This window comes from Lucilia sericata, unplaced genomic scaffold, assembly GCF_015586225.1.
Source record: "Lucilia sericata isolate MDLA Ls3-8-SP2 unplaced genomic scaffold, ASM1558622v1 Contig000438F_arrow, whole genome shotgun sequence".
NCBI lineage: Eukaryota > Metazoa > Arthropoda > Insecta > Diptera > Calliphoridae > Lucilia > Lucilia sericata.
Window position 1 is genome coordinate 57,708 of NW_023994453.1, and position 27,843 is coordinate 85,550.

Sequence of the window (27,843 nt, forward strand, 5' to 3'; positions counted from 1 at the left end):
AAATTTTCGAACAAAAAAGTAGGATTTTGAACATGACCCTCTCCGATTTCGATGAAATTCGGTACACTCATTCTTCTTGTAAATACGGAATTTAAAGTTCTCCAAAATTTTCAAATTCGTTACGATCGTTTAATCATTTTAGTTCCCAATTAAAGCCTATGTCTTGTAGTTTGATAATATTCAAGATATTTAAAAATTTAAAGTTTTATTTGTTGATGAACACAAAAATAAATTTAAAATTTTGAAACAAAAATTAAATTGTTTATGAACAAAAAAATAAAATTTTTGAAATTTGTATGGAAATGATGTGGATTATTTTACTAAAAGTTGATTTACTTGAGATCCCCTCATTGTCCCATTCTGAAATTTTTATATTTTATTGAAAACACTATAAGCAATCTTATGTGAAGGAATAAAGATAATATATGATGCATTTTTTGAGATATCCTTGACTAAGACGTTGTTTGATGTCATGATTCATACCTTAAAACAGAAATATTTTAAATAAAATATTTTCAAACTGCAATACATAGGTGTTAATTAGAAACTAAAACGATAAATATTTTAGAAAATATACGATGTCAAATTTAATACTTGTTGAAATCTTAAAAAATTTGAACTTTGAACCTTAATAAAATCTAAACCGTAATGAATTTGGAAATTTTGATGAACTTTAAACTTCGTATTGATACAAAGAATGTGTGTACCAAGTTTTATCAAATTCGGAAAGAGTAAGGTACAAAACCTGTTCGAAAATTTGTTAATGCCCCTAAGAATAAGTATATACATACATATATGTATGTATATAAAATAACTAATAACACTAGGTAACAACGATTTTGTTTAAGATATAAAACCTGTATGGTTTCTTTGTTTAGGACGTCTAAGACCAGAAAAAGTATTTAAGTAATCTAGGATGTCAAATCTTTTAATTATTCATAATAAAAAAAATTCTAAAAAAGGGTTCGGAAGAAGAAATTTAATATTTATAGTTTTAGTTATTTTTTATATAAACAATTTTATGGGTCTTATTCACAACACTTTAGCAGATGTATTCATATCGCAAAAATTCAGTTGAAATAATCTTAAATCTTGGTGAATAGATGTCAGGTTTATTACTCATACTTCAAAGAGCTTTTAGGAAACAATATAAATGTTGATGTAACAAATGAATTATGAGGGTTATATTCAAATACGCAAGTTTGTAATTCTGGAATAAAATGTCAATAATATTTTCGGAATTAAAAAAAATTTAACAAAAATTAATTTCAAAAATTTGGTAAGAATAAAAAGAACTGGTTACATTGAATCTTTTTTATGAGTTGATTGTTAGGTTCCCAAAAGTAGCACAAGCACCCCAAAATCGGTACTCATTTTCTCCAAATTTAATAGCACTCCTGAAGGATGATGCAAAATTAAATATAACCTTAATAAGTTTTATAGGATCTTAAATGTCTCTATCAAATTCCATAAGAATCGGTCTATATTATATCCAAGCGTCCATAATAACTTGCTTAAAATCATGTGCAGCGATGAAATTCAATTTTCATAGGTTCATAGTTTACCTCTATATATGTAAATCCTCTTTCAGAAAATAAATTTATTCATAAATTATTAAAACATATTAGTATTATGATACATTCGAAAAAATGATTTGTTTTAAAACATCCTTCTTAGAGCTCTGTCCGTGATCCAAACCATTAAGATCGTATTCCGAAAATAAAACCGATACACGATAATAAAATTTAAGCATAAATCTAATAAATGAGCAAATCTTGGTAAAACGTGTTGTGTTGGTTTGGTGCGTATGTAAGATTCGGCATTCCCGAACTTTTACCTGTTTTTACATGCTCATACATTTTTATTTTATTGTATATTTTAAATTTTAATGATTTTTTTTTTTCAAAAAAATGTTTTTGGAAGATGTTAGCCTTTTTAGCATGTAGTCATTCATTGTAGTGACACCAAATTTTGAACAAAACAACGCTCTTTTAGCTTATTTTTTCAAACATTTTTTACAATTATTGCACAATAATATTCAAAATAATTCACTTATTAATTTAATTTACAGTGTAAATTATAAATTACAATAAACATATGCAAAAAATTTTTTGTGAGAATTTCTTAAAATTTCACAAAACATCTCAAAACTAAATTTTTGCAGTTTTCTAGAGAAATTAAACTTTAAAGTTCTTTAATTATAAAAAGTGCAAAATAGAAGAAAAAATGTCAAAAATCCACTTTTAATGCTAAAAATTTCTAGCAAAAAACGAAAAAGTGTTAAAAAGCATCTAGCACTTTTTTCTAGAAAATAAGTGCAGCCAACAAAAAAAAGTGCTAGAATTGCACTTTTAATGCCGTTATGGCAACACTGTCTACACCACTTCAACTATTGAAGCATCAAATAGCAGCACTTCATCTCTAAAGTGGGGTTTTTATTTATATTTTTTCAATTCATGTTGTAGCGTTCATGTTGTAGCGTTGTATGTCAGCAGCTGCTACAATAGTAGTAACAATGTTGTTGGTATTTTCTATGCAAAAGCTCTATACAACTCCTACGACAATTTTTCACATGTTTTTCGAATGTTGTAAGAAAGTTTAGTGTTGCCAATTGATTATTTCAACATATAAACAAAAAATTCAATCGATTTTAGCATAAACAAGTTAGAGTACTATATTCGGCTGAGCCGAATCTTAAATACCCTCCACCAGCTACTTTTATATTAATACTTTTTTAATTGATCAAATATTTGTAGAAATAAGTTTTCTCATGTCTTAAATAGAAAAACCCCATGATTTAAACAGCTTAAATCTGTTACAATTCCAAAATTTATTGAACATTACATTTTCTTGTATATTTTTATAGCGCCCTAAAATATGCTTTAACGATATTTAATAATGTGCATGTATGCATGTGTATGAAAGATTTAAGGATTTTCAAAATACATATACATATATAATTTTGTTCTACGCAAATTGATAATACAACTAGTTAAATACTGTTAAAGTGCTTTTAGGGGCAGGACCTAGTATGGGAGATATGACCAATTATAGACCGATCGTAAAAAATTCTTTAAGCTAAATTTCTGTACATAAAAGCTATATTTCAGTCAAATTTTGTATCTATATCGTAATTTAGTAATAAGTAATGTGTGTTCAAGTGATTTTTCTGAAGGGAACCTTGCATAGGACCGACCGCACCCATGTTATGGGCCGATCGTGAAAAAATCTTGAAATAGAATTTTTGTATACCAAACTAATATTTGTATATAAAGACAAAATTCTGTATCTATATCATTATTTAGTAATGAATATTGTGCATTTAAGAGATTTTCTGGAGGGGACCTAGTATGAGAGCTATGACCAAATATGGACCGATCGTAAAGCAATTTTATAGTGTAATTTATGTATATAAGAGCAATATTTGTACTAAATGTATGAATATCAATATTTTGTAATGAGTTATGCGCGTTTAAGTGTCCTTGTATGAGAGCTATGACCAATTATGGACCGATCGGAAAAAAATTTCATAGTAATATTTCTGTATGTGAGAGCAATACATGTACCAAATTTTATATGGATGTCTTAATTTATTAATGAGTTATGTGCGTTTAAGAGATTTTCGGGAGGGGACCTTGTATGGGAGCTATGTCCAATTATGGACCCATCCAGAAAATTTTTTCTCTCAATGAATTCTATTGACATAATACTTTAAGTTGTAAAATTTTGTGAAGATATCAGCATTCTGACGGAGGTTATTAACAAAAAACTCATTTTCCGGGAATATGTACTTTTGTATGGGAGGTATATGAAATTATGGACCGATTCTGGCAATTTTCAGCAGGAATCAATATCTTGTATAGAAACGAATGTAAGATGACTTTCATGAAATTATCTTGCATAGTTTTCGAGAAAATTACATCAGAAAAAAATTTTCAATACCAAACTGTACCGGATAATAATGAATGTTTTTGCTGAATTTCGTTAATTTCTATTGCTTCATTTTAACGTGAGCGTGTTTTACACAGACAGACAGACGGACGGACGGACAGACGGACATAGCTAAATCGACTCAGAATTTCATAAGGACCCAGAATATATATACTTCGTTGGGTCTCAGATGAATATTTCTTGGTGTTACACACGGAATGACAAACTTATATATATACCCTCTATCACCACTGATGGTGGTGGAGACATTGACATTGTTATGTGTATTTGTTTTGATTGTTTTTGTTTTATTGAGGACATAAACTTATGACTTTCTGCAAAGATCTGTTCACAATCACTGTTAATACACTTTAGTAGATACAATATAAAACTTGATTGTGAATTGAACAATTGTTTTAGGGTAGCAAAGCACGCTGGGTATATATATATATATATATATATATATATATATATATATATATATATATATATATATATATAAAGGATGAAATTTTCAAAGGACATTATTTAAAATATTTCGTCCTGAAAATTAAAAACAAAAAATAGATTTGAGTTATTTTAAATGATCTTTAGTACCATGTATATAAAATATATGTATATATATATATATATATATATATATATATATATATATATATATATATATATATATATATATATATATATATATGTATGCACAGCGCATACTTTCGGGACTTTTTTTCGATACAGCGTATATTTTGAGGACTTTTGCATACTTTGGGGACAGTCCCCAAAGTTTTTATATGTCTTGCGCATAGTTTGGGGACATGATACTTTGGGGACATTTTTTTCAATTTTTTATTATTATTTTGTTTTATACCTCCACAATTCTACTCTTATTCTTTGTTATCGTTTCGTGTATATATACGTCCTAAATGTCTAATATTTCCATTTTAAAATTTATTTTCATAACTTGGTGTTGCCACACTTTCAACAAAAATTCTGTTGCAGCGGTTAACATCAATATTTGTTTTTACTTTTTCCGCACGTCGATTTTTCTTTAACGCCGTTGATAAGAAAAACTAGTCACAGCCTTTGATGTTTGCAATTTTGCCGCATTTAATATTCTTGTTGGATATACCTAACTAGTAGAAGTATTTATAATATTTTACTATGTTGTTTTACGACATTTCTATTTGTATAGTTCATTAAAACTGCGACTACTTTTGATGCCTGTTTTAATATTCTTGATCAATAACATTGCTTGACAAAATTCAAGTTTATTTCGTGTAAGAACTTGTATACAGTATGCAGGCATTTTTTAATAGCAAAAAACACTAAAACAGGTGTTGGAAGTCATCAAGATAACCACCACAGATTTTATTTAAACATTTTTCCTTTAATATATTTTTCTTACCTATGGCCGGTCGCAGAGATATTCTGTGAGACGTTGATTTAATCACAGGTATATATTTGTTTGACTATAAATTCTATATCATTTATAATTCCTATATTTTCCTAAATTTTAGTGGCCCAGAAACATCTTTCAAATGCTCCCATTTAACCTCTGTCCTATATATCAGGATATAGAAAACTTCATTCATGCAACGAGAAAATAACAAGTCGGATTTTTTTTTTTGGAAAAAACAAATCTTGGGCAGATCATGTTAGTTACATTAAGCATTGTCTGGACTTAAATCTGGAATGTATATTAATCATGGAACATTTTGTTCTGAGTTTGTGAACAAACAAATTTTGGCGGCAGTTCATACTTTCGGAGCCAAATATTGAAAAAAGTACATATAAAATGGTAGCCTCAAAAATCTTGATGTACAGAAAAACTGTTTTTAGCGAAGACGGCGTTCGAAATACCCCTGAGAATATAATCCTTGCTCAATACAGAAAACTATTTTTTGCTCCAAAAATTTTGAGATGCAGAACATTTATTTTATTGTATACATTTTTCTCATGTTTGTGTAAACTAGATTTTTCCAATATCTGTTGGACATATTTAAAATTGAATTCAATGACTTTAACGCTCCCTTAAAGCATAAGAACAACTGTATAGCGATGAAATTTTAATTGTCTGATGATCGGAAAATAATTGACGATATCTTCCATATAAGTTCCCCTTTAGAAAATTGTATCTGTGCATTGACTCAAATATTTTTTGTTTGTGAATGGTTCCAATGGCATAGTATTATAATTGATTAAACTTAATTATCTCTTAAATTTAAAAGGTATTTGTCCATAATGGACTTAACACTCATACTTGTGCGTATTTAATTTTTTAGTGATTGTTTTAATTTTTTAGTGATTGTTTTAATTTTTTAGTGATTGTTTTAATTTTTTAGTGATTGTTTTAATTTTTTAATGGTAAGTAAAAAAGGTAAACATTTTATGCTTATCCAAAGTGAATATTAGTGGTCATAAATTCGGAAATAGACATTCATACAAAAATCAAAGGTTTATATTTAGACAAATGTGCCACAGAAAGCACATTTTAATAAATACATATAAGGCGAAGACTGAAAACATTTTGATATCTGCAAATGAATTAGATTAATTAAAAATAACCCTGAATGATTGGACATTTGTAAGCTTATGTATAAATATTTTGCTTCGAGTATTAATAAAAGAAACTACCCAGCGGGAAAAAAGAGTTAGTAAAGTGGCCTTCCTAAAAGCTTTTTTTTGCAGACACAAGCACACCCCCTCTGCATTGCAAAATCATTTCAATTTTACACGGCGAGTCATTGGCAGCCAAGTGCTTGCCTTCTCTGTTAGAGGGTTACTTAAAAAGGCCTATTAAATGGTCTTCCCTTGAAGGCCTATTAGAATATCTTTTGCTGAAGGCTTAGAAGACCAATAACGGAATGTATATAAGATGGTCTTCCGTTAAAGTCATATTAGAAGATCTTCAGTCGAAGGCTTGTAGAATGTCGGTATAGGAAATTATAATAAAAGTTTTAGGGACTTATTCATACGAATTTATCAGTTTTTTAAAACAAATTTTCATACAAAATTTGATATATACAACTTTGATAAATTCTTATCAATAAGTCAATAAGACTTTTAATATAATTACCTGTGCAGAATACAAAGGCTTCGACGGAAGCATGTCTAAGAGGGTTATTAGGGAATACATTTTTAATAAATTCAATATTAAACTTAAGGAGTTAGCTTTAAAGAGTCGCATGTGTAGTTTTAATTATAAAACACTACTTTACGTGAACTCTTCAACATAAAGTTAAGCAAAAAACTAAATTTTTGGAATGAAAAGAATACATTCTTCTGTTTTCAGATAGAGGTTTATAAAAAAGAACCCAATCATGTTTGAATTTTAATAATTGTTTGGACTTGTTTTGCAATGCAACATATAATGTGTATGAATCCTTCGAGAAGGGAAGCAAAGTGCTTGTAGAAGGCAGTGTCTTTTGTAAAGTGTAAATATGGCTCCTAGAAGGCCTAAAAATCGAAGTCCTAGCATTTTCCCGCTTTATTTTAACCAATATCTTCATTTATGTAAAAGATTTTTAGGGTTACCGATTTATTTGCAAAAATTTCCCACAATTCCGAAATTAAAAGATTTTTGACTTTTAGGGCTACCGTTTTATATGCAAAAACAGATATCGGAAAAAATTATACGCATTCCTTCTCAAAAAAAGTCTAAAGTGATTATTTTAATAAATAAAGATTTAAGTCATTGTTCATATATCAAACATTATAACTGTGTGTCAACTAAGGACTTCGCAAAAGATGGTAGGCTATGGAATATTTGGTCAAATGGAAAGCATATGTAAGAACTTTTATGAGTAATATAATTAAAACATAATTGTATTTCAGCGATTTCGTTAGTTATAAAATGTTAACGCTACTCAAATATTTCAGAAGTATTTTGTTATAGATGTCATCTCAGTACTAATGTATTTAAATAAATATGCAAGTTAGACATCTTCTAAAACTCAAACTTATTTGGGGGCTAAATTTTAGAAAATTTTTTTAGTCATGTTAATGTGTGAATATACATACATTCCAGGGAAATATACATACATGTATATATATGGGGCAATGAGTAATTAATGACCGATTTTGGAACGTGTCAAATATAATTTACTTAAAATATAATCCCGATTACAATCGGGGACATCATTGTTTTCATGTGTTGTAATATCAGAATAAGTCTATACATATAATCATGATTTAGTAAAACACTACAGTGTTGTTACCATGAAATGCATTTAAAAAATTAACAAAATTTTAAAGAGAAAAAATTAGAAAAATAAGTAAATGGAGTGCTTTATTCGGTATGATTTCTATGAGTATTATTTATGCAAAATTAATAACTTTTAATTTTGCAAATTATGAAAGTCGACTCTGCATTTTATGAAAAGTCGACTTTTTGCAATTTTAAAATTGTTGAATTTCCAAATTTTTTAAAATATCTTTTTTCTTTTTTATGTTCAAAATATCTGATATGTATCAGAATTGCTAGTTTATATTCTATATGCCTAATTTCATTTCCCCGATTACGATCGGGGACATCATTGTTTTCATGTGTTGTAATATCAGAATAAGTCTATACATATAATCGTGATTTAGTAAAACACTACAGTGTTGTTACTACAAAATTCATTTAAAAAATTAACAAAATTTTAAAGAGAAAACATTTGAATAATAAGTAAATAGAGTGTTTTATTCGGTATGATTTCTATGAGTATTATTTATGCAAAATTAATGACTTTTAATTTTGCAAATTATGAAAGTCGACTCTGCATTTTATGAAAAGTCGACTTTTTGCAATTTTAAAATTGTTGAATTTCCGAATTTTTTAAAATATCTTTTTTCTTTTTTATGTTCAAAATATCTGATATGTATCAGAATTGCTAGTTTATATTCTATATGCCTAATTTCATTTCCCCGATTACGATAGGGGACATCATTGTTTTCATGTGTTGTAATATCAGAATAAGTCTATACATATAATCGTGATTTAGTAAAACACTAGTGTTGTTACTACAAAATTCATTTAAAAAATTAACAAAATTTTAAAGAGAAAACATTTGAATAATAAGTAAATAGAGTGTTTTATTCGGTATGATTTCTATGAGTATTATTTATGCAAAATTAATGACTTTTAATTTTGCATATTATGAAAGTCGACTCTGCATTTTATGAAAAGTCGACTTTTTGCAATTTTAAAATTGTTGAATTTTCGAATTTTTTTAAATATCTTTTTTCTTTTTTATGTTCAAAATATCTGATATGTATCAGAATTGCTAGTTTATATTCTATATGCCTAATTTCATTTCCCCGATTACGATCGGGGACATCATTGTTTTCATGTGTTGTAATATCAGAATAAGTCTATACATATAAGGTCTGTTCGCGTACTTTCCAGTAAAAAATATCCAGTAACTTTATGATAGAGAGTAATTTTTAATTTACTCTCAATCAAAAAAATATCCAAAAAAGTACGCGAACGCAAATTTGTAAAAAAAAATTGCAAGTTTTGTTTATAAACAAAGATTAGTAATGCCCTTTTGCTGAAATCTCAATCGCTAACAAAACACCAAAAAACAAACAATTGAAATTATGATTTTTCTTATAAATAAATGGATATTTAAAGTTAACAAAACATGTAATATCATTACAAATATATTATTGTTTTAAAACTTCATGTTACAAACATATTAGTAAAATAAAAATTTACATAAAATCGCTAAGAGAAAAACAAACTAAGTGGTTTTAAAAACGCTAGATTGACAATATTTGTTATGATTTTTCACAACAAACAAACTCTTTTAAAAACTAATTTATGATAAATAAAATTAGAATAAATCTAATTACAAATAATTTTTTAATATTCGTGTGTTATTAATTTTTATATTTCTTTCAAAAAATGTAAAATTTACCAAATTTTTGTTTTCTTTGGTTTGTTTACGTATTCATATTTCAACCATATGTTGTGAACATATTTTACTGGATATTTTTTCCCCAGTAAAAAATATCCAGTAAAATAAAAAAATTCTCTATCATCGAACTGTCATTTTTATCGCTCTCTTACTCTCTCGTTGCAAGTTTTCAAAAGTACGCGAACGGAATCCAGTAACAATAGTTGCAAATTGTTACAAATTGTTACAAATTATTGAGTACGCGAACAGACCTATAATCGTGATTTAGTAAAACACTAGTGTTGTTACTACAAAATTCATTTAAAAAATTAACAAAATTTTAAAGAGAAAACATTTGAATAATAAGTAAATAGAGTGTTTTATTCGGTATGATTTCTATGAGTATTATTTATGCAAAATTAATGACTTTTAATTTTGCATATTATGAAAGTCGACTCTGCATTTTATGAAAAGTCGACTTTTCGCAATTTTAAAATTGTTGAATTTCCGAATTTTTTTAAATATCTTTTTTCTTTTTTATGTTCAAAATATCTGATATGTATCAGATATGTATCAAAAATTAGAAAAATAAGTAAATGGAGTGTTTTATTCGGTATGATTTCTGTAAGTATTATGGTATTATTTATGCAAAATTAATAACTTTTAATTTTGCAAATTATGAAAGTCGACTCTGCATTTTATGAAAAGTCGACTTTTTGCAATTTAAAAATTGTTGAGTTTCCGAATTTTTTCTTTTTTATGTTCAAAATATCTGATATGTATTAGAATTGCTTGTTTATATTCCATATGCCTAATTTCATTTCCCCGATTACAATCGGGGACATCATTGTTTTCATGTGTTGTAATATCACAATAAATCTATATATATAATCATGATTTAGTAAAACACTACAGTGTTGTTACCACAAAATGCATTTAAAAAATTAACAAAATTTTAAAGCGAAAAAATTAGAATAATAAGTATAGAGTGTTTTCATATAGAAGGTGCCACGCCCACTATAGCCATTCCGCCCATTTTTTCCAAAAATATTCTTATGGATGTCAAAGTTGTCCATACAGTTTCTGAGATATGCGACTTTTAATACTTATTTTGAAAGTGGGCGTGGCACGTCGCATTCAATTTTATATATATAGATATGCCTAACCCCGTGTCTATGTAAGACAAATATTTATTATGCTAAACGTCAAATTGTTATCATGATAAAAAATTAGCAGGTACAGACGGTATTTATTAGCGTTATAACGTCGTTATGACAGTGTTGTCTAAACAATTGTTTAGACAACGTTGTCTTGATAACAAACGTCATTTTATTGTAAAATTTGTTTAGAATTTTGTTTTTGTGCAATTAAATTTGATTTTTAACATAAGTTTTAGTGAAATTAGTGTTTATTTACAAAATTTGCATTTAATTTTATTTGTTTTAATAAAATATAGCATTATTTCAGCAAAATTATCTGTGAGTTGTCGTGATAATATCAGCATTTTGTTACCCCTATTCATTAACATAAAAAAAAAATTGAAAATTTTTCTGCCGACGTTTTGTCAAGTGCCGTGATAAATAATTGTCTAATATAGACATGGGGTAATTTCATTTCCCCGATTACAATCAGGGACATCATTGTTTTCATGTGTTGTAGTATCAGAATAAGTCTATACATATGATTTAGTAAAACACTACGGTGTTGTTACCACAAAATGCATTTAAAAAATTAACAAAATTTTAAAGAGAAAAAATTAGAAAAATAAGTAAATGGAGTGTTTTATTCGGTATGATTTCTGTAAGTATTATGGTATTATTTATGCAAAATTAATAACTTTTAATTTTGCAAATTATGAAAGTCGACTCTGCATTTTATGAAAAGTCGACTTTTTGCAATTAGGAAAATAAGTAAATAGTGTATGACTTCTATGAGTATTGTGTGTAAAAAATTATTTTAAAAATTTCGCGCGATTTTTCACTTTTTTGTAGAATGTTATTGTTTTGAGACATAATATAAGATTTTAATCCTTAATATTATACATCGTTGGAAAGGTATTTCGATGTACTTTTCAATAATTTATAGTCTGGTATGAACTTTGTTCCTCTAAAAAAAACAACAACAATTAACTAATATCGAATAAAAAAACATTAATTTTATATACTTTACCCTTTTAAACAACAATATCATCCCCATTTATTAAGATATACGTGTATATCTATACATCAAAAGAATGCTTGAAATCTTTTCTACAATTTGTTTTATATTTATCGGTACCGTTATTTCGATGGATTTGTGAAAAACGGCACTTTTATCACAAAATTTTATATAAAAAATACTTTTTGTGCGATTGGTCTTCATTGAGTTATTAAATGAGGTCATATTATATATCGTTGAAAAGGTATTCTAAAGCTCTTTCTGATGATATATACATTGTTAGAATCGGTTGATGAATATAGAAAAAATTGCGTATACATGTATAAACTTTAAAATTCTATAACTCCAAAACCAAAAATTTGTTGCCCAAAAGACATATACCACAAATTATAGAATTGAACGCTTTATAAGTGATAAATTTTTTTCAAGATTGGAGAGTTATATATGGAGAGTTAAATATATTATAAATATAAACCAAAAAATATGTATATATTTTAATATTCATGTCATCTATGTTTATACAAGCTTTTTTTGCTTATATTGATTATGAAAAAACATAGTATGGCACCCCTCTTTTGATTTTTAAATACCAATTACTTAAGAATACTGATTATTTTTTAGCAATACCCAAGCGGTTATTATAACGGTATTTCTAAAACATCATTGTACCACAAATTTGTGCATTGTATTTAGTGGTGATAATCTGTGAAAAATATATTAGGATATAAACACAATATATAAAAAACATAAAATTGCTGAACTTGTGCTGTTTATCGTTTAATTCTTTTTGAAGTATTTAAGTTTTTTAACGTTTGGGTGAAGTCCAGTTTTTGGTAAGTTGTACAACAATTTTAATTACAATGAAATTTAAACTTTTAGCTGAACTAGAAGCAAACCATTTATTATACCCTACACCACTATAGTTATGCGTTTGTGCTGATGTTTGTAACACCCAAAAATATTGGTATACTGGCATTAAAGTATACCAATCTGCTCAGAATCACTTCCTGAGTCGATTAAGCTATATCCGTCTGTCTGTCTGTGTGTCCATGTAAACCTTGTGCGATGAAATTTGGAACGTGCGCTTCTTTTGGTCCAAGGACGAACGCTAGTGAAAATGGTTGCAATCGGTCCATTATTTCACCTAACCCCCATACTACCGGACCCCTCGAATAGGGCTTTTGACCTTATTATGTTAAATGATCTACTATCTCTATAAAAATTGGCAAAACTTTGTCTTATATAAGTCTTAATAACTATAGCGATTTTCATAAAGATTGGGCATTATTTGACCCTAGCCCCCCTACAAAGTCCTCCTCAGAAAATGACTTGAATGTCCCACTTATAAACACTAGTATCACGATGAAATTTGGCACAAATAAGTTATATAAACATTAATTCCGACAACAAATTTTATAAGGATCGGCCCAAGCCCCCATATAACCGGACCTTCCGATATTGGCCTTTTAGCTTATAACTACGTCAAATATACTACTATCTTCCCAAAAATTGGCACATCTAAGGTTGGTGTAATCCTAAAGAACACTGTAAATTGTCGTCATGATCGGGCATCATTTGACCCTAGCCCTCATACAAAGCCCCCTTCAGGAAATGATTTGAACGTCCGCAATTCATTTATAAACAGTAGTATCACGATGAAATTTGCCACAAATAAGTTTTATATAAACATAAATACCGACAATAAATTTTATCAGGATCGGACCAATTTTTACCATAGCCCGCATACAACCGGACCTACCGATTTGGGCCTTTTAGCTCATAACTACGATGAATATAATACTGTCTTTCCAAAAATTGGCACAACTAAGTTTGATATAATCATAAATAACACTGTCAATTTTCGCCATGATCGGGCCTCATTTAACCCTAGCCCCCATACAAAGCCCCCTTTAGAAAATGAGTTGAATGTCCAAAATTCACTTATAAATACTAGTATCACCATGAAATTTGGAACAAAAAAGTTTTTTATAAACATAAATCCCGACATTAATTTTATAAGGATCGGACCAAATTTTTCTCTAGCTCACATACAACCAGACCCCAACCGATTTGGGCCTTTTAGCTCATAACTACGTCAAATATACTACTATATTTCCAAAAATCAGTATAATTAAGTTTGATATTATAAATAACACTGTCGATTTTCGGGCCTCATTTGACCCTATCCCCTATACAAAGTCCCCTTCTGAAAATGACTTGAATGCCCACAACTCACTTATAAACACTAGTATCACGATGAATTTTGGCACAAATAAGTTTTATATAAACATAAATTTTATACGGATCGGCTCAACTTCTGCCCTAGCCACACAACCGGACCTTCCGATTTGGGCTTTTTATCTTTTAACTACGTCTAATATACCACTATTTATCTAAAAATCAGCATAATTAAGTTTTCTATAATTATAAATAACACTGTCGATTTTCGGGCCTCATTTGACCCTATCCCCTATACAAAGTCCCCTTCTGAAAATGACTTGAATGCCCACAACTCACTTATAAACACTAGTACCACGATGAAATTTGGCACAAATAAGTTTTATATAAACATAAATTTTATACGGATCGGCTCAACTTCTGCCCTAGCCACACAACCGGACCTTCCGATTTGGGCTTTTATCTTTTAACTACGTCTAATATACCACTATTTATCTAAAAATCAGCATAATTAAGTTTTCTATAATTATAAATAACAATGTCGATTTTCGTAATGATCGGGCCTCATACAAAGGCCCCTTCAGAAAATGACTTAAATGTCCACATGCCTCCTAGTCAGCATACAACCGTACATGAACAGACATTAATTAGAACCTATGTAAAATTCAGCATAAATGCTTTATAATTGAAAATTAATCACATTCAATATTCGCAATTGGTGTAGGGTATCATATGGTCGGCCACGTCCGACTATAGTTTATATTCTTTACGGTTTTTGATATTATTATTATTTTTTCTAGACAAATGCAGAAACAACAATAATAAAACGCTTTTGGGAATGTAACCTGTTTTCGTTGTCCAGATTTTTAGGCCTAAGCTAATTGTGAGATGACTAAATTTGGGAAATACTTTGCTTTGGTCATGTCAACACGCAGTAAGTGAAACTTATATATGTATATTTATAATTATATATTTCTATAATTAAGTTAATGTTTAATTTTTTAGCCGATAAGACTTTATACTTAACTTAATTGAAAAAAGTAACTACTCTTATAAGGTGAAAAAATTCATAGTTTATAGAAATTATCCTTATATATATTTAAACATCGAAACATTTCATCGTCCTTTTTAAAAAAAGTCGTTAACAAAAATATGGAACAAAAAATGGAAAATAAAATTAAAGAACAAAAGTTCGACTCACATTCTATTACTACATCTGTTGCTTCTTCTATTGTTACCTCTTTTAAAAATAAGACATTAAATCCATCTCCGTCGTCAATTTCAAAATTTACCACAAAATTGTCTTCTGCGAAAATCACAGTATCAACTAAAAATGTGGATGAAAAAACAAATAAGTCAACTCTAATTTCTAGTAATTCTCCGATTAAAGTACAAACATATTTACCTAAAATTAATAAAATACAAAAAGACAGATCGGCTGCAGAAAATGGTAAATACATACATGCGTACATTATGTTATATTACAATGAAATGATTCTCATTAATATAAGGCAATTTCATAAAATTTAGAAACTAAAATTATGATTTTAAACTTGTACATCTCCTATTTCGACGAAATTCGGTACATACATTTTTCACATGCATACGAAATTTTTAGTTCTCCAAAATATCCAAATTCGTTACGGTTTGGATTTAGTCGAGGTTAAAAATTCATATTTTTTAAGATTTTTTCAATAAGTATTAGATTTGACATGGTATATATTAGAGCATTCAATTATTACGGTTTTTGTCTTATTCGGTTTATTCGACAAATAATTATTTCAGATTTTAAATTGGCCGGTTAATAATCGGATAATTCAAAATTATTCGGTTAATCGAATAAAAGGAAAGTGAATGTTTTTTAATAATATTATTTCTTTTCTACAATATTTTTCTTCCTATAACAAACAAAATTATAATTTTCCACTTCTTTATATTCAGTTCTATTAAAGTTTGTTAATTAAGTTTTTTCTCAAATATTACAAATTTTTTATTTTCATGTGAAATATAAAGAAATTAAGTTAATTTAATTTAATTTATGTTTTTGAGATTTATTAACTAGTTCCAGAATTCATACGTTCCAATGAACTAGTGTATAACTATGTAGCTGAAGAACTTATTAGAAATACTTTAGAAACATAACACTGTTCCCCAAAACTGGATGTAGAAGTAAAGGCGATGTCAATATTTTCAAGATTTCTTTTCAGTAATGTTTCTGCATGAACCCATTCTAGAAGTAGGTAAATCAGAATAACTTATTACAACGTTTCTAAAGTATTGTTATAAAAATCATCCAATAAATATTCTTCATTATAGAAAAGTAATTAAGGAATTAATACAGAAAGAAAATTTATTATAAAAATATTGAATTAATATTTCAATAAGTATACAGTAATTTTACTGTTAAATAATAAGTTTTTCTTAATCGGTTATTGATATAAAATTCGGTTATTGATAAAATTGCAAAATTGAAATTTGGCAATTTTCATTTATTTCTTGACTAAAGGACTTTTTGATATAATTATCCTTATGTTAAAACTATATTTTTAACAAATTATTGTCAAACTAACACATATGTATTAATTAGAGACTAATCTATATAATTAATAGGCAAGGCGATTTTTGTGACCCCTTTTACTCTTATAGTATATATCCGATCTTGGCAAAAAATATATAAATTTAAAGGTATTTGTTCGCAGATGTGCACAATATATATATTAATAAGATCGGTTCAGATTTTTTGGGAGTTATAAGCGTTTAAAGTTGTTACTAATACATAGAAACAAAAGTCACACGTATGCTTGAAGTAAAAAACAAACAAAGCAAGAAACAAAACAAAAAAGTAAACAACACAGCTTATTGAAAATAGAGAGGAGAGTGCATTATATATCTGATGGTGTTTTGTTTCTTTATTTTACAGTTTTTGTTTTTACATACTTATTTTTATAATCTAAATTTTTAATTTCATTTCGACTAGGGAAGCGAAGCTCCCTTTATGTTCTACTAGCGTACCCTGGGTGCTTCGCTACCCAATCAAAATTAAATACAAAAATAAAAACAAAGTTTTTATTATTATATGTTTTTCTATTTCAATATTAAATATAATGCAAAAAGTACCATTTGAGGAACGAAAAAATTTCCCTTTCTTACGATTAGAACGATGAAATAGTCGAATAATTTCTTTCTTTATGTACTAATAAAAAGTGTACCATTTTCCCCTATTTCGAAACGATATAAATTTTCATTAATTCGCTCAAGAAATATTATGTTTTCAAAAATACCAAAATATTTACTCGAATTTGGACCCTACATAGGTCTTAATACCAGAATTCCAAAGTAGTACACCAATAGGTTATTTATTGTGAGTAAATTAAAATTTTTTCAAATTTTATAAAAGTGTCCAATTTGCCAATTAGTTTGAATAAATCTATACTTTCCATTTTTCCCCTTTTTGGTACTTTTTTCTCCTCAGTGAAATAGCAAAAGTATTTTTTAAATATATTGCAGTGATAGTTCATAATTACATTAATAAATCAATAACTAACAATAAATCGAAAAAGTTTTAATGTGCTAGAAAAAAGTACCAAAATACAGTTTTCTCCCTTTTACACCCAAAAAGGACTGAATTTTAAAAAAGTACGAAACAGGTGTCTCCTAATTTTGAAAGATGTATCCAAAATATTTACAAAAATTTAATTATGTTTATTTGTTAAAAAGTTATAAAGGGCCAAAAAATGTACCAAAATTACCTTTGTTACACATTTTCACCCCTTAAAAGTACCAATTTCGAAAAAGTACCAGACACCCATCTGCTCTTTTTAAGAGTAGATACAGATACATTTAAAATTTTTCTCGAAAACCAGTTTTACCCGTTTTTCCCCTTTTTTACCCCCAAATATAAAAATATCCAAAAATCCCTCCTTAGTGGATCTACATATCCAAAAAGACATCTATGGTCAAAATTTCATGATTCTAGGTTTAGTCGTTTGGGCTGTGCGATGATGAATCAGTCAGTCAGTAACGCTACTCTTTTATATATATAGATTATTAAAACCAGCTAAATAGGTTAGAAAATATACGATATCAAAAAAATCCTTAAAACTATGAATTTTGAACCACGAAAATCGAAACTGTAATTAATGAATTTGGAGATTTTGGAAAACTTTAAACTTCGTATTTATACAAAGAATTAGTTGCCGACTAATAAAAATCACATTTCTAGGTTATATAATTCAGAAAATCGTAAAAGTAACAGTTGAATGAACGTGTTTAATTTTGCGTTTCTTGGTTCAATATTATAGAAAATTTAAATAAACGCATGGAAAAAACAAAAGATGTTGATTTTCATATCTCATACAGATTATATTAATATATTTTTTTTACATGGATTTTACACAAACCTCATAAAATTAATATGTATTTTTTTACATAGAAAATATTTATGGATTGTGAATATGGCTTCTAATGTTTTATAAGAACAAAGAGAATCATTTCATCATGATATACATATATTTGTCTATTATTTTTAAATCTATTTTATACACAGATCTTCCAATAGTTCATTTAAAAAAGTTACCTGCAATTTCATCAAATTCGTTTTATAAATCTTCAATTGTACCACATGAAACCAAAAATAGTTATGATGTAAGTTCTAAACCGGTATCTTCAATTTCTAAAACAAGTAAAAAGAAAACAAAGAGAATTTCTAAAACTCTAAATAGGAAATATACTTCATCATATAAGTCACGATCGTCAATTACACCTACTGAAAAATCTTCTATATCGAGTAACGAATCTATAAATAAGGTTTCCGATACAATTCAAAAGAAAATTCCAGTCAACAAAGTTGAAAATATATCTTCAGATATCACATTTATTGAAGGTTCATGTTTTCAAACAGATTCCCACAACAGCGCCAATTTACCTAATGCCTCTGATGAAAATATAACACCAGATTTAACAAATGGGAGAACAAATGTTAATTGCAACCAAAGTATTATAGTTTCAGATCAACCAATAGTTCGTTTAAAAAAACTGCCAGCAATTACATCGAAATCATTTAATAAATCTCCAATTATACTACATGAAACAAAACCAAGTTATGATGTACGTTCTGAACCGTTTCCTTTAATTTCCGAAACAAATAAAAAGAAAATTAAAAGAATTTCTAAAACTTTAAATCGTAAAAAGTCACGATCATCAATTACACCTACTGAAAAATCTCCAAAGCTCCAATATAAAATCAGTCGTAAAAAATCGTCTATATCTGTTTCGAATAACGAAGGTTTTAAAACAACAGGACACAACAGGACTAAATTATCTAATGCCTCTAATGAAAATATAACACCAAACCCCTCAAATACATATATAGAATTTGACATAGCTCATAATAGTACCGAAATAAATAACTTCTCCGAAAGCTTAAATGAATGTTTTGCTGATTCTACAAATGGGAGTACAATAGCAAAGTCCAACGAAAGTATTCCAGTTTCAGACTATACGTTAAATTCAAGCCTACTTATTGAAACAAATTCTTACAATAGCGCTGAAATAAGCAGTTTTAAACAAAATTATACAGTAAACGTCTCAAATAGTATTGATAGTAGCGTTGAAATACATAACATATCTAAAGAGTGTGCGTTTGTAACAAATGAGAGCTTGTCTGAATATTTGCCTGACACAACAAATGATAATACAATTGAAAGCTTAAATTTTAATAACACGCCTATGCAGGAAACGGAAAAAAGTGTGCAAGAGATAACGTCACCTTTACACATTTCTAGCGTAAATATTCCGGTTAGCAGCAAGTCTAAAAAACATTTTTGTATCTTTTGTAAGACATTACAAACAAAATTAGCAAGGCATCTTATACATAAACATAAGTCAGAAAAACAAGTAAAGGCGATTTTACATTTACCAAAAAAAAACAGAGAGCGCGTGAAGTTAATAGATCAATTGCGAAAAGATGGGGATTATTTACATAACACAACAAAATCGCTAAATACTGGTATACTTATTTGTACCAGGCAGCAGCAGTCTAAAGTAAATAACGAAGCCAATGATTACGTTTGTTGCAAAAAGTGCAAAGGTTTTTATTCTAAAAAAACTTTAAGATTACATTTACGTAAATGTGGAGTTTTTAGTAAAAATGATCGAACAAATTTAATTGCTGGTAGAAGACTTACACAATATATACATGAAGGAGCAAACGAAATACTAAAAACCAAAATTTTCCCAATTCTAAGAGATGATAAAATTACTAGAGTCATCCGGTATGATGATCTTATAATTAAGTTTGGAAATAAATTAGCGGAAAAATATACTTTAACTCATCAACATGACATGGTACGTTCGCACTTGCGATTATTAGGTCGCTTTAAAATAGCCATTAATGAGTTTTGCCCTGATATAAATGAACTAAAGCAAATTTTCAAGCCGCAATTCTTCGACGCTTGTATAAAAGCTTTGCGAAAAGTAGCTAATTGGGATAATAGCTTAATGTGGTTTAAAACTCCTGCGGTAGCACAGCACTTAACCTCACTAATAAAAAAATGTGGATACAAGCAAAGGACAGAGTTAATAAAAATACAGGATGAAGATTTAAAAAAGGATTTGGACGATTTTTTACTTTTGTGGGAGGAAGAAATACCCACCCTTATAAACAAAAAGGCATGTGAGGATCAGGCAAACCAAAAACGAAATAAAAAAACTGTTTTGCCCTCCAGAGAAGATATAAAGAAATTATATTTATACTTGAAAAATAAAATAATTGAAGAAATTAAAGTTTTGGAAAAAAAATTTTCGTACCAATCGTGGATGGAGCTAGTTAAATCTACTCTGATTTTTATTCAAATCTTCAATAGGAGAAGAGCGGGTGAAATCGAGCGATTGACACTCTCTAATTATAAAAATAAAGAAGGTATAACTGGAAATATAGAAGAAGATATTTTAAAGACTATATCAGAAGAATCTCTAGATTTTGCTAAACAATTTGTTCGAATTTCCATCAGAGGGAAGTTGGGAAGAACGGTGAGTGTGTTGTTAAACCCGCTATGTGTTCAAGCCATTGAAGAGATAATAAAACATAGAGAGGCTGCAGGGATAACTTCTAGCAATGAATACATTTTTTGTAAAAGGAGCACATCAACTTTATCCAAGGAATATTTTCGGGCTTGTCCACTTTTAAAACAATTTTCAATGGAATGTGGCGCAAGGATACCAGAAAGTTTAAGAGGTACCACATTACGAAAACATATAGCAACACATACATCCCTGCTAAATGTAGAAGAAGCTTCTGTAGACAGATTAGCCAATTTCATGGGACATCATAAAGATATCCACAAAAATTTTTATAGAATGTCAGTTCCAGTATCGGAAATAACATGTGTTTCTAAGTTATTGATGAACGCCATTGGAGAAGAAAATGAAGAGGGTGATGAAGTGTTTGAAAATATGGTTGACGAGGAGGGGGAGCTTGAGACAAGAACTGAATTTAACTCAAATAGTTATATAGATTCTAATAAATCCGAAGCTTCAGACGAGAGTAGTATGTCAGAAGAAGTACCTAAGAAGAAGAAGAAGAAAAGAAGAAGTAGTAAGTATTTACGTACACTGAAAATAATCCATGCCTAATATATACGAAAAATGTCGTACATTGTACGAAAGGCTTCGTTGTTTTACACCACGAAATTGTTTCGTTATATATACGAAATTGTACGAAATATTTTAGTATAATGCAAAATTATTTTATATAATTTTAGAAATAATTTGTTTATTTTACGAAGAAATTATTTTTGTAGTTTGAAAATATTTTTGTAATTTTAGAATAAAAATTGTGAAATTTACGAAGTATTTTTTTAATAAGTTGTTACGAAATTTATTTTCGTAATGTTAAGCATGGAATTTTTTCAGTGTAGATATTGATTAAATTAGAAAATTATAGAATTAAAATTATAAAATTTAACTAAAATAATTTGTGTTAAGATACAATATAAACATTTTATTAAATAATAATAAAATATAATTTTAAGAAAAAATTTATTCATAACATTAATAATTAATTAAACTTTATTTTCAAGCATCACCTTTTGGAACAACCAAACGTTCCCGATGGTCTCAAGAGGAAAGGGACGCAATTAATTCCTGTTTTGGATGTTTGAGAGATTTGGAAAAACTTCCTAGCCTTACAGAGTGTCTTCATGCTATTATCAAATGTCCTGTCCTAAAAAATAGAACTCCTGCACAAATTAAAACGTGGATCGATAATCAGAGGAGATACAAATAAGTATGAACATTTATTGTATAAAATATGAACTTCTTCAAAAACATATTTTCTTATTACAGACATTTTTTTCATACAGCGTTCCAAAAATACTAAAATCATTGACCGATTACCTGTTTGTATGGAGGAGTAATAAAGAATCAATGTTGTTCTACAACAAAAATATTCCAAAATTCGTGATTTAATATTTATATATTTATATTATACAATTAAATACAATAATTAACATTTAAAATTTAATTAAATTAAATAATTAAAATTTAACTGAAATAGGCGTTGGGAATAATAATAGAAACAAGTTATTGTAATGAATTGGTTATGTAAGAAAATATTTAAAAAATATTTCTTTTTAAATTTTTTCAATAGAAATGTATTTCTGAAAGTTAAATAGACTTTTTGCTTAATTTTTTCGTATTTAAGTTGGTTTTATGAGCATTTTATTGTGTATCTGGAACCTGCACTACTTAACAATTCGAACACATTAGAATGGGTAAAAATTAAATTAAACATCAAGGTATTTTGATGAAATGTCAAAAATATGCTAAAATAAGTAAAATTAAATACAAAAAGTCCAATAAGCATCGAAAATTCAAAACAAATAATAACGCAATAGATGGTTTAGAATTTGGGATTAATATCATCTTAGAAACGATATATTCTATTATATTAAAATTTAAAATCAATATAAAACCAAAATATTTGAAAAAGTTTTCATTTGATTATATTTTTTAGAAGTCTAATATAATAAGCCTTTTTTTATAAAAAAGGAATGAAAAAATTTTGTTTGTCGGATTTTATACCATATAAAAAATGGTTTCTATATTGATATTAATTTCCAATATTTAGTCCCCTATGACATTTTGATTCGTTAAGAATTTTCGATACTTATTTGCCTTTTTTGTATTAAATTTAACTTATTTTAGCATATTTTAAACTTTTTATTAAAATGCCATTATATAAAGTTCATTTTTATTCGTTCTAAAGTGTTTGAATTGTTACGTAGTGTAAAATTGGCCAACATTTTCTCTGAAAATTGGTAAGTTTTCGATATCTATATATGGCAAATTTTCAAGCCGCAATTCTTCGCTAAAAGAAATGAAAAACAAATATTTTTTAAATATTTTGTTCCATACCAAATGCATTATAATAACATGTTTCTATTATTTTTTCCAAGGCCTATTTGAGTTAAATTTAAATAAAAATTTCCCGAGTCCAAAAAGCTATAATATCTGAGTAGCAAAAGAAAGTATACATAAATAGCTATCATTTGAGATATTGATCATCAAATTCTACCATATAGTTTGGCAGAAAATAGAATTTCTAATGAAAAAATTTGTTTTCTATTATTTTGCCGGCACTGTATTTTACCGAAGTCATAACTGTTACGGTCCCTAATTGTTTTATAATAAGAATACACAATAGTAATCCAAGTCTGAAAGGCTTTAGTTTACAAAAAGCTTTATCTTTCTAATTTTATGTTTTCTTAAAATATGAATTAATTTTTTTAATGATTGATTTTTTAAACATTAATTTACTCTTGAAACAGAAATATTTTAATAAACAATTTGTTATCCTGAAAAAATTTTAATTTAATTTATTGTAATTACGAATATTACCGTATTCCAATAAACTGTTCAAAAGGTAAGATCAAAAAAGTAAGATCAATTAAGTAATAATTCATTAACCATTTTATGAAACAATGTTGAGGTCATATAAAAATACAATAAAAAATTATTAAATAGTAAATACAGCTTATCTGTCCTTTTTTAGTATTTTTCGTTGGAAGGTTTGTTTTCAAATGTCCGTCAGTGTGTATGTTTCAGAAGATACCACTTCCGAAAATCAATTAATCGTAAAAAACTCATGAATTAATAACGATATCGGTATACAATTCTACCGAATATGTATCTTTCGGTGACACTAATTTTTTTGTTTTAATTTTGTTTTTGTTTTTATTACTACTGTATTCCACATAGGCATCTACAAAAACTTAAACCTAAGTCTTCTTTTAATTTTTCTCAAAAATGTTTTTCTAATTAGCAAACCCATCAGGAAACCATCGCTCGACAATTTTCAGTTTTGCTCCAATTGTTTGCTTTTCTAGCTGCGTACATTTGAGTTAATGAACATGATGTGCTCAAAAGCAAAAATAATACAAAACCAAATGAGGAAATCGTGTTTCTAATTTTACGAAAGTACGAAAACCTGTCGTAATATTTTTTTTTTCGTATATATTAAAAAACTTTGTTTTATTTTACAAAAAATAATTTCGTTAAGGCATGTATTATTTAACGCCAGTAACGAATTTTTTTCGTAACAAAATTATTTAGTAATATACAAGAATTTTCTTAGATTTTACAAAATAAAATTTTTTTGTTACGATTTTTGTTGTTATTTTCGTAATTTTAGCGAGTTAAATTAAACGTAATTTTAAATTGACATGAAATTATATACCTTATTTCATAAATTTTAGAAGGCGAACATTTGATAATAAAAATGTTGATTTATTTTAAACTAAAAGTATGTATATATAATATTTTGAAAATTGTATTCAAAGTGTTTTAAAATATAAGAGGTTTAAATAATATCAGTAAATAATTAAATCTTTGAAGTATCAGTTAAATATAAAACAATTTGTTTTTTTTTTAATTCGCAATAACATTTTTTAAATGAACTAACATATTTATGTAATATAAAAAATCGTAAAATAAACGCATTTTTTTCTAAAATTATTTTGCATTATACTAATATATTTCGTAGGTATGGATTATCAGTGTATATATATTCAATATTTTAGAAAACTCAAAAAAGTAACAAAAGACCTCTTTTATTTAATTTCATGTTCCTAAGTTCAATATTATAGAAAATTCAAAAAGTAAAAGTTAAAAACGAATAAGTACAAGTAATTCTCCATTGTAGATTTTCATTCACTCAATTCCCAGAACGCTCAGTTTTATGTTTCTGGGTTCAATATTATAGAAAACACAAAAAGTATCTTTTGAAGTAAGAAAAAGTCTCCTTTTATAGGTTTTTATTTACTCCGGTAAATTAATTCACCTTTCTAGGTTAAATATTGTGAAATACTCAAAAAGTATGCTCCTAGGTTCATTATTATAGAAAACTCAGCAATTACCTTTTGAAGAAAGAAAAATTATCAAAAATTTTCCTTTTATAGATTATCATTAACTCCGGGCTCTACATGCTTAATTTTATGTTTCTAGGATCAATGTTGAAAAAAACTCAAAAAGTACCAACTAAAAAACGAAAAATTAAAAAAAATAGTCCTTTGTACCGGAGTTCCAAGTAACACACCATTCTCAAATTTTATTAAAATTGGCTCAATGATTTTGAATAAAATTCCCGTTTTCCCCCTTTTGGTACATTTTCTACCTATTGAAGTAATTGATATTTTATTCCAAAAAGTTGCAATATCGGAGTGGGAGCCCATCATAAAATATTCATATGCACAAGTGAAAATAATCTTTTATGTAAAATGTTTCAAAAATATATACAATTTTCACCCCTTAATCGTCCAAATATTCAAAAAGTACTAAATTTATATTTTTATAATTTTTTCGATAAGTTAAGAGAGTCAGAAATATTTGTTGAGTTTTCACTGGTTTAAAAGATGATGGGATGAGATATAAGGCTACCGAATTAACACGTTTTTACCCCCTAAACAATCGAATTTCCAAAAATCCTCTTTTAGTCTATCTATTTGGTGGGAGACCAATCTGCTGTCCAAATTCAACTCTTGAGCTTCAACCGTTTAGACTGTGTGATGATGAATCGGTCAGTCAGTACGTTAAAATTGTGTATATATAAATAGATAAATTTGCTCAAGCAAAATTTTAGATTTCTATCTCTAATAATTTTTCAGATATAAGAATTTTTATATTTAATTCATATGGGAGGTGCCCCTATTGCTAATCACCAAATTTATTACCAAAATGTTTATCTGGATGTCAAAGTTATTCATACAACATTGCCCCTAGAAATAGTTTAATTTCCCCCAAATTGTACACATAGTTTTCTATGTTATCTGTGCAAGTTTAGGGATTCTAACTCTAACGGTTTCCCAGATATACAATATATTAATGTAATTCTTTATTCAATACTTTAATAACAAATTCGTAAAAAGCAACCATCAAATATTATTCGATTAATCGACATAAATTGTTCAAATTGTTCTTTATTCTAAATTGAAAAAAAAAAATTAATATTCTAGTCTATAGTATATTCAATTATATAATTCATAGTCTAGCACAGTCTATAATCTAGTAAATGGTCTAGTTCAGTTTATATTATATTCTATAGTATAATTCATTGTCTAGTTTTATCTATATCATAGTATATAGCACAATCTATAATCTAGTCTAGGGTCTAGTTCAGTGTATAGACTAGTCTATAGTATTGTATATGGTTTAGGCAATATGCTAGACTGTAGTCAATATGTAGTTTAGTCTAATATCTATAGTCTAGTCTACTCTATATAGGCTAGGCTATAGTAGTGTGCAGTCTAGTCCAGTATATTATCTAGTTTAGTATAATCCTTAGCATAGTTTATGGGCTAATCTAGTCTATAGTATAGTATAGTCTAGCCAAGTATATAGACTAATCTATAGCCAAGTATCATATAGTCTAGTCTTTAGTATATGGTCTATTCAAAGGTTTAGACCATAGTCCAGCCTATAGACTAGTCTATATTGTAGTCTATAGATTAATCCAAATTCTAATTTATAGTCTAGTCCATTCTATAGTTTAACTATTATCTAGTAGAGTATAATGTCTAGTCTAGTGCAGTATATAGTGTAGTCTATGGTCCAATCCAGTCTATACAGTAGTCTAAAGTCTTCTTTATAGTCTAGTGTAAGGCCCAGTCCGAAATCTAGTCTACTGAATAGTATATAGTCTTGTCTATAGTCCAGTATACATCTAGTATAATCTAACGTAACCTCTAGTCTGTAGTCGAGTCCAGTATAGAGTCTATTACATAGTCGAGACTATAGACCATGTTCTTGGAAGCCACTTGGTAGCTAGTTGAAATCACAGAATGAATTTATTTATCCGATGAACTGCTTCATAATGCAATACGACAACAATGGTGAATCTTATATACTTTGGAACAATCTTATTTCGTTCGCATATCAAGATATGTTAAATGACTTCAAACCTATAAAAACAAAGGTTATAAATCGTATTAAAAAATTAAAACCTTATGTACCCACAATATTTCGCCATTCGATTCAATATTCAAAGCAAATTGTACAAATGAAATGATATTTAAATATTTTCATTTACTTCTGAAGTTTGCTAAAAGAATTGCTTTCGTGTTAAAATGTTTTTGTTATTCCGTCTTGCTTTGTAGTGTTTTATTTTTATTTAAACGATTTAAAGCACTTATTTGCAGTAAATCAGGGG

At 27.7% G+C, this 27,843-nt stretch overlaps 1 protein-coding gene and 2 long non-coding RNA genes across 6 annotated transcripts; 2 read left to right on the forward strand and 1 right to left on the reverse strand.

The window, feature by feature from the left end:
- Window positions 1–4,996: 4,996 nt before the first annotated feature.
- On the forward strand, window positions 4,997–6,183 carry LOC119604855. Its single transcript, XR_005231554.1, has 2 exons — window positions 4,997–5,377; window positions 5,442–6,183. It is a non-coding gene; the product is annotated as an uncharacterized LOC119604855 (long non-coding RNA).
- A 6,416-nt stretch (window positions 6,184–12,599) lies between these two features.
- Window positions 12,600–24,637, forward strand: LOC119604853. Of its 4 annotated transcripts, none has more exons than XM_037957738.1 (6): window positions 12,600–12,796; window positions 14,942–15,075; window positions 15,147–15,591; window positions 18,688–21,735; window positions 22,220–22,425; window positions 22,502–24,637. In XM_037957738.1, exons 3-5 carry the CDS (start codon window positions 15,294–15,296, stop codon window positions 22,423–22,425), a joined length of 3,552 nt encoding a protein of 1,183 aa, XP_037813666.1. In that variant the 5' UTR covers window positions 12,600–12,796; window positions 14,942–15,075; window positions 15,147–15,293; the 3' UTR covers window positions 22,502–24,637. The 4 variants fall into 4 exon arrangements, 3 of the variants coding, with proteins under 3 accessions (XP_037813666.1, XP_037813665.1, XP_037813667.1); XM_037957737.1 differs by having other exon boundaries at window positions 22,485–22,506; XM_037957739.1 differs by lacking the exons at window positions 12,600–12,796; window positions 14,942–15,075 and having other exon boundaries at window positions 15,332–15,591; window positions 18,688–18,785; window positions 18,863–21,735; window positions 22,485–22,506.
- Window positions 24,638–26,496: 1,859 nt separating this feature from the next.
- Window positions 26,497–27,843, reverse strand: LOC119604857. The gene is made up of 2 exons (XR_005231556.1): window positions 27,651–27,843; window positions 26,497–27,595 (listed from the first exon to the last, which is right to left on the reverse strand). It is a non-coding gene; the product is annotated as an uncharacterized LOC119604857 (long non-coding RNA).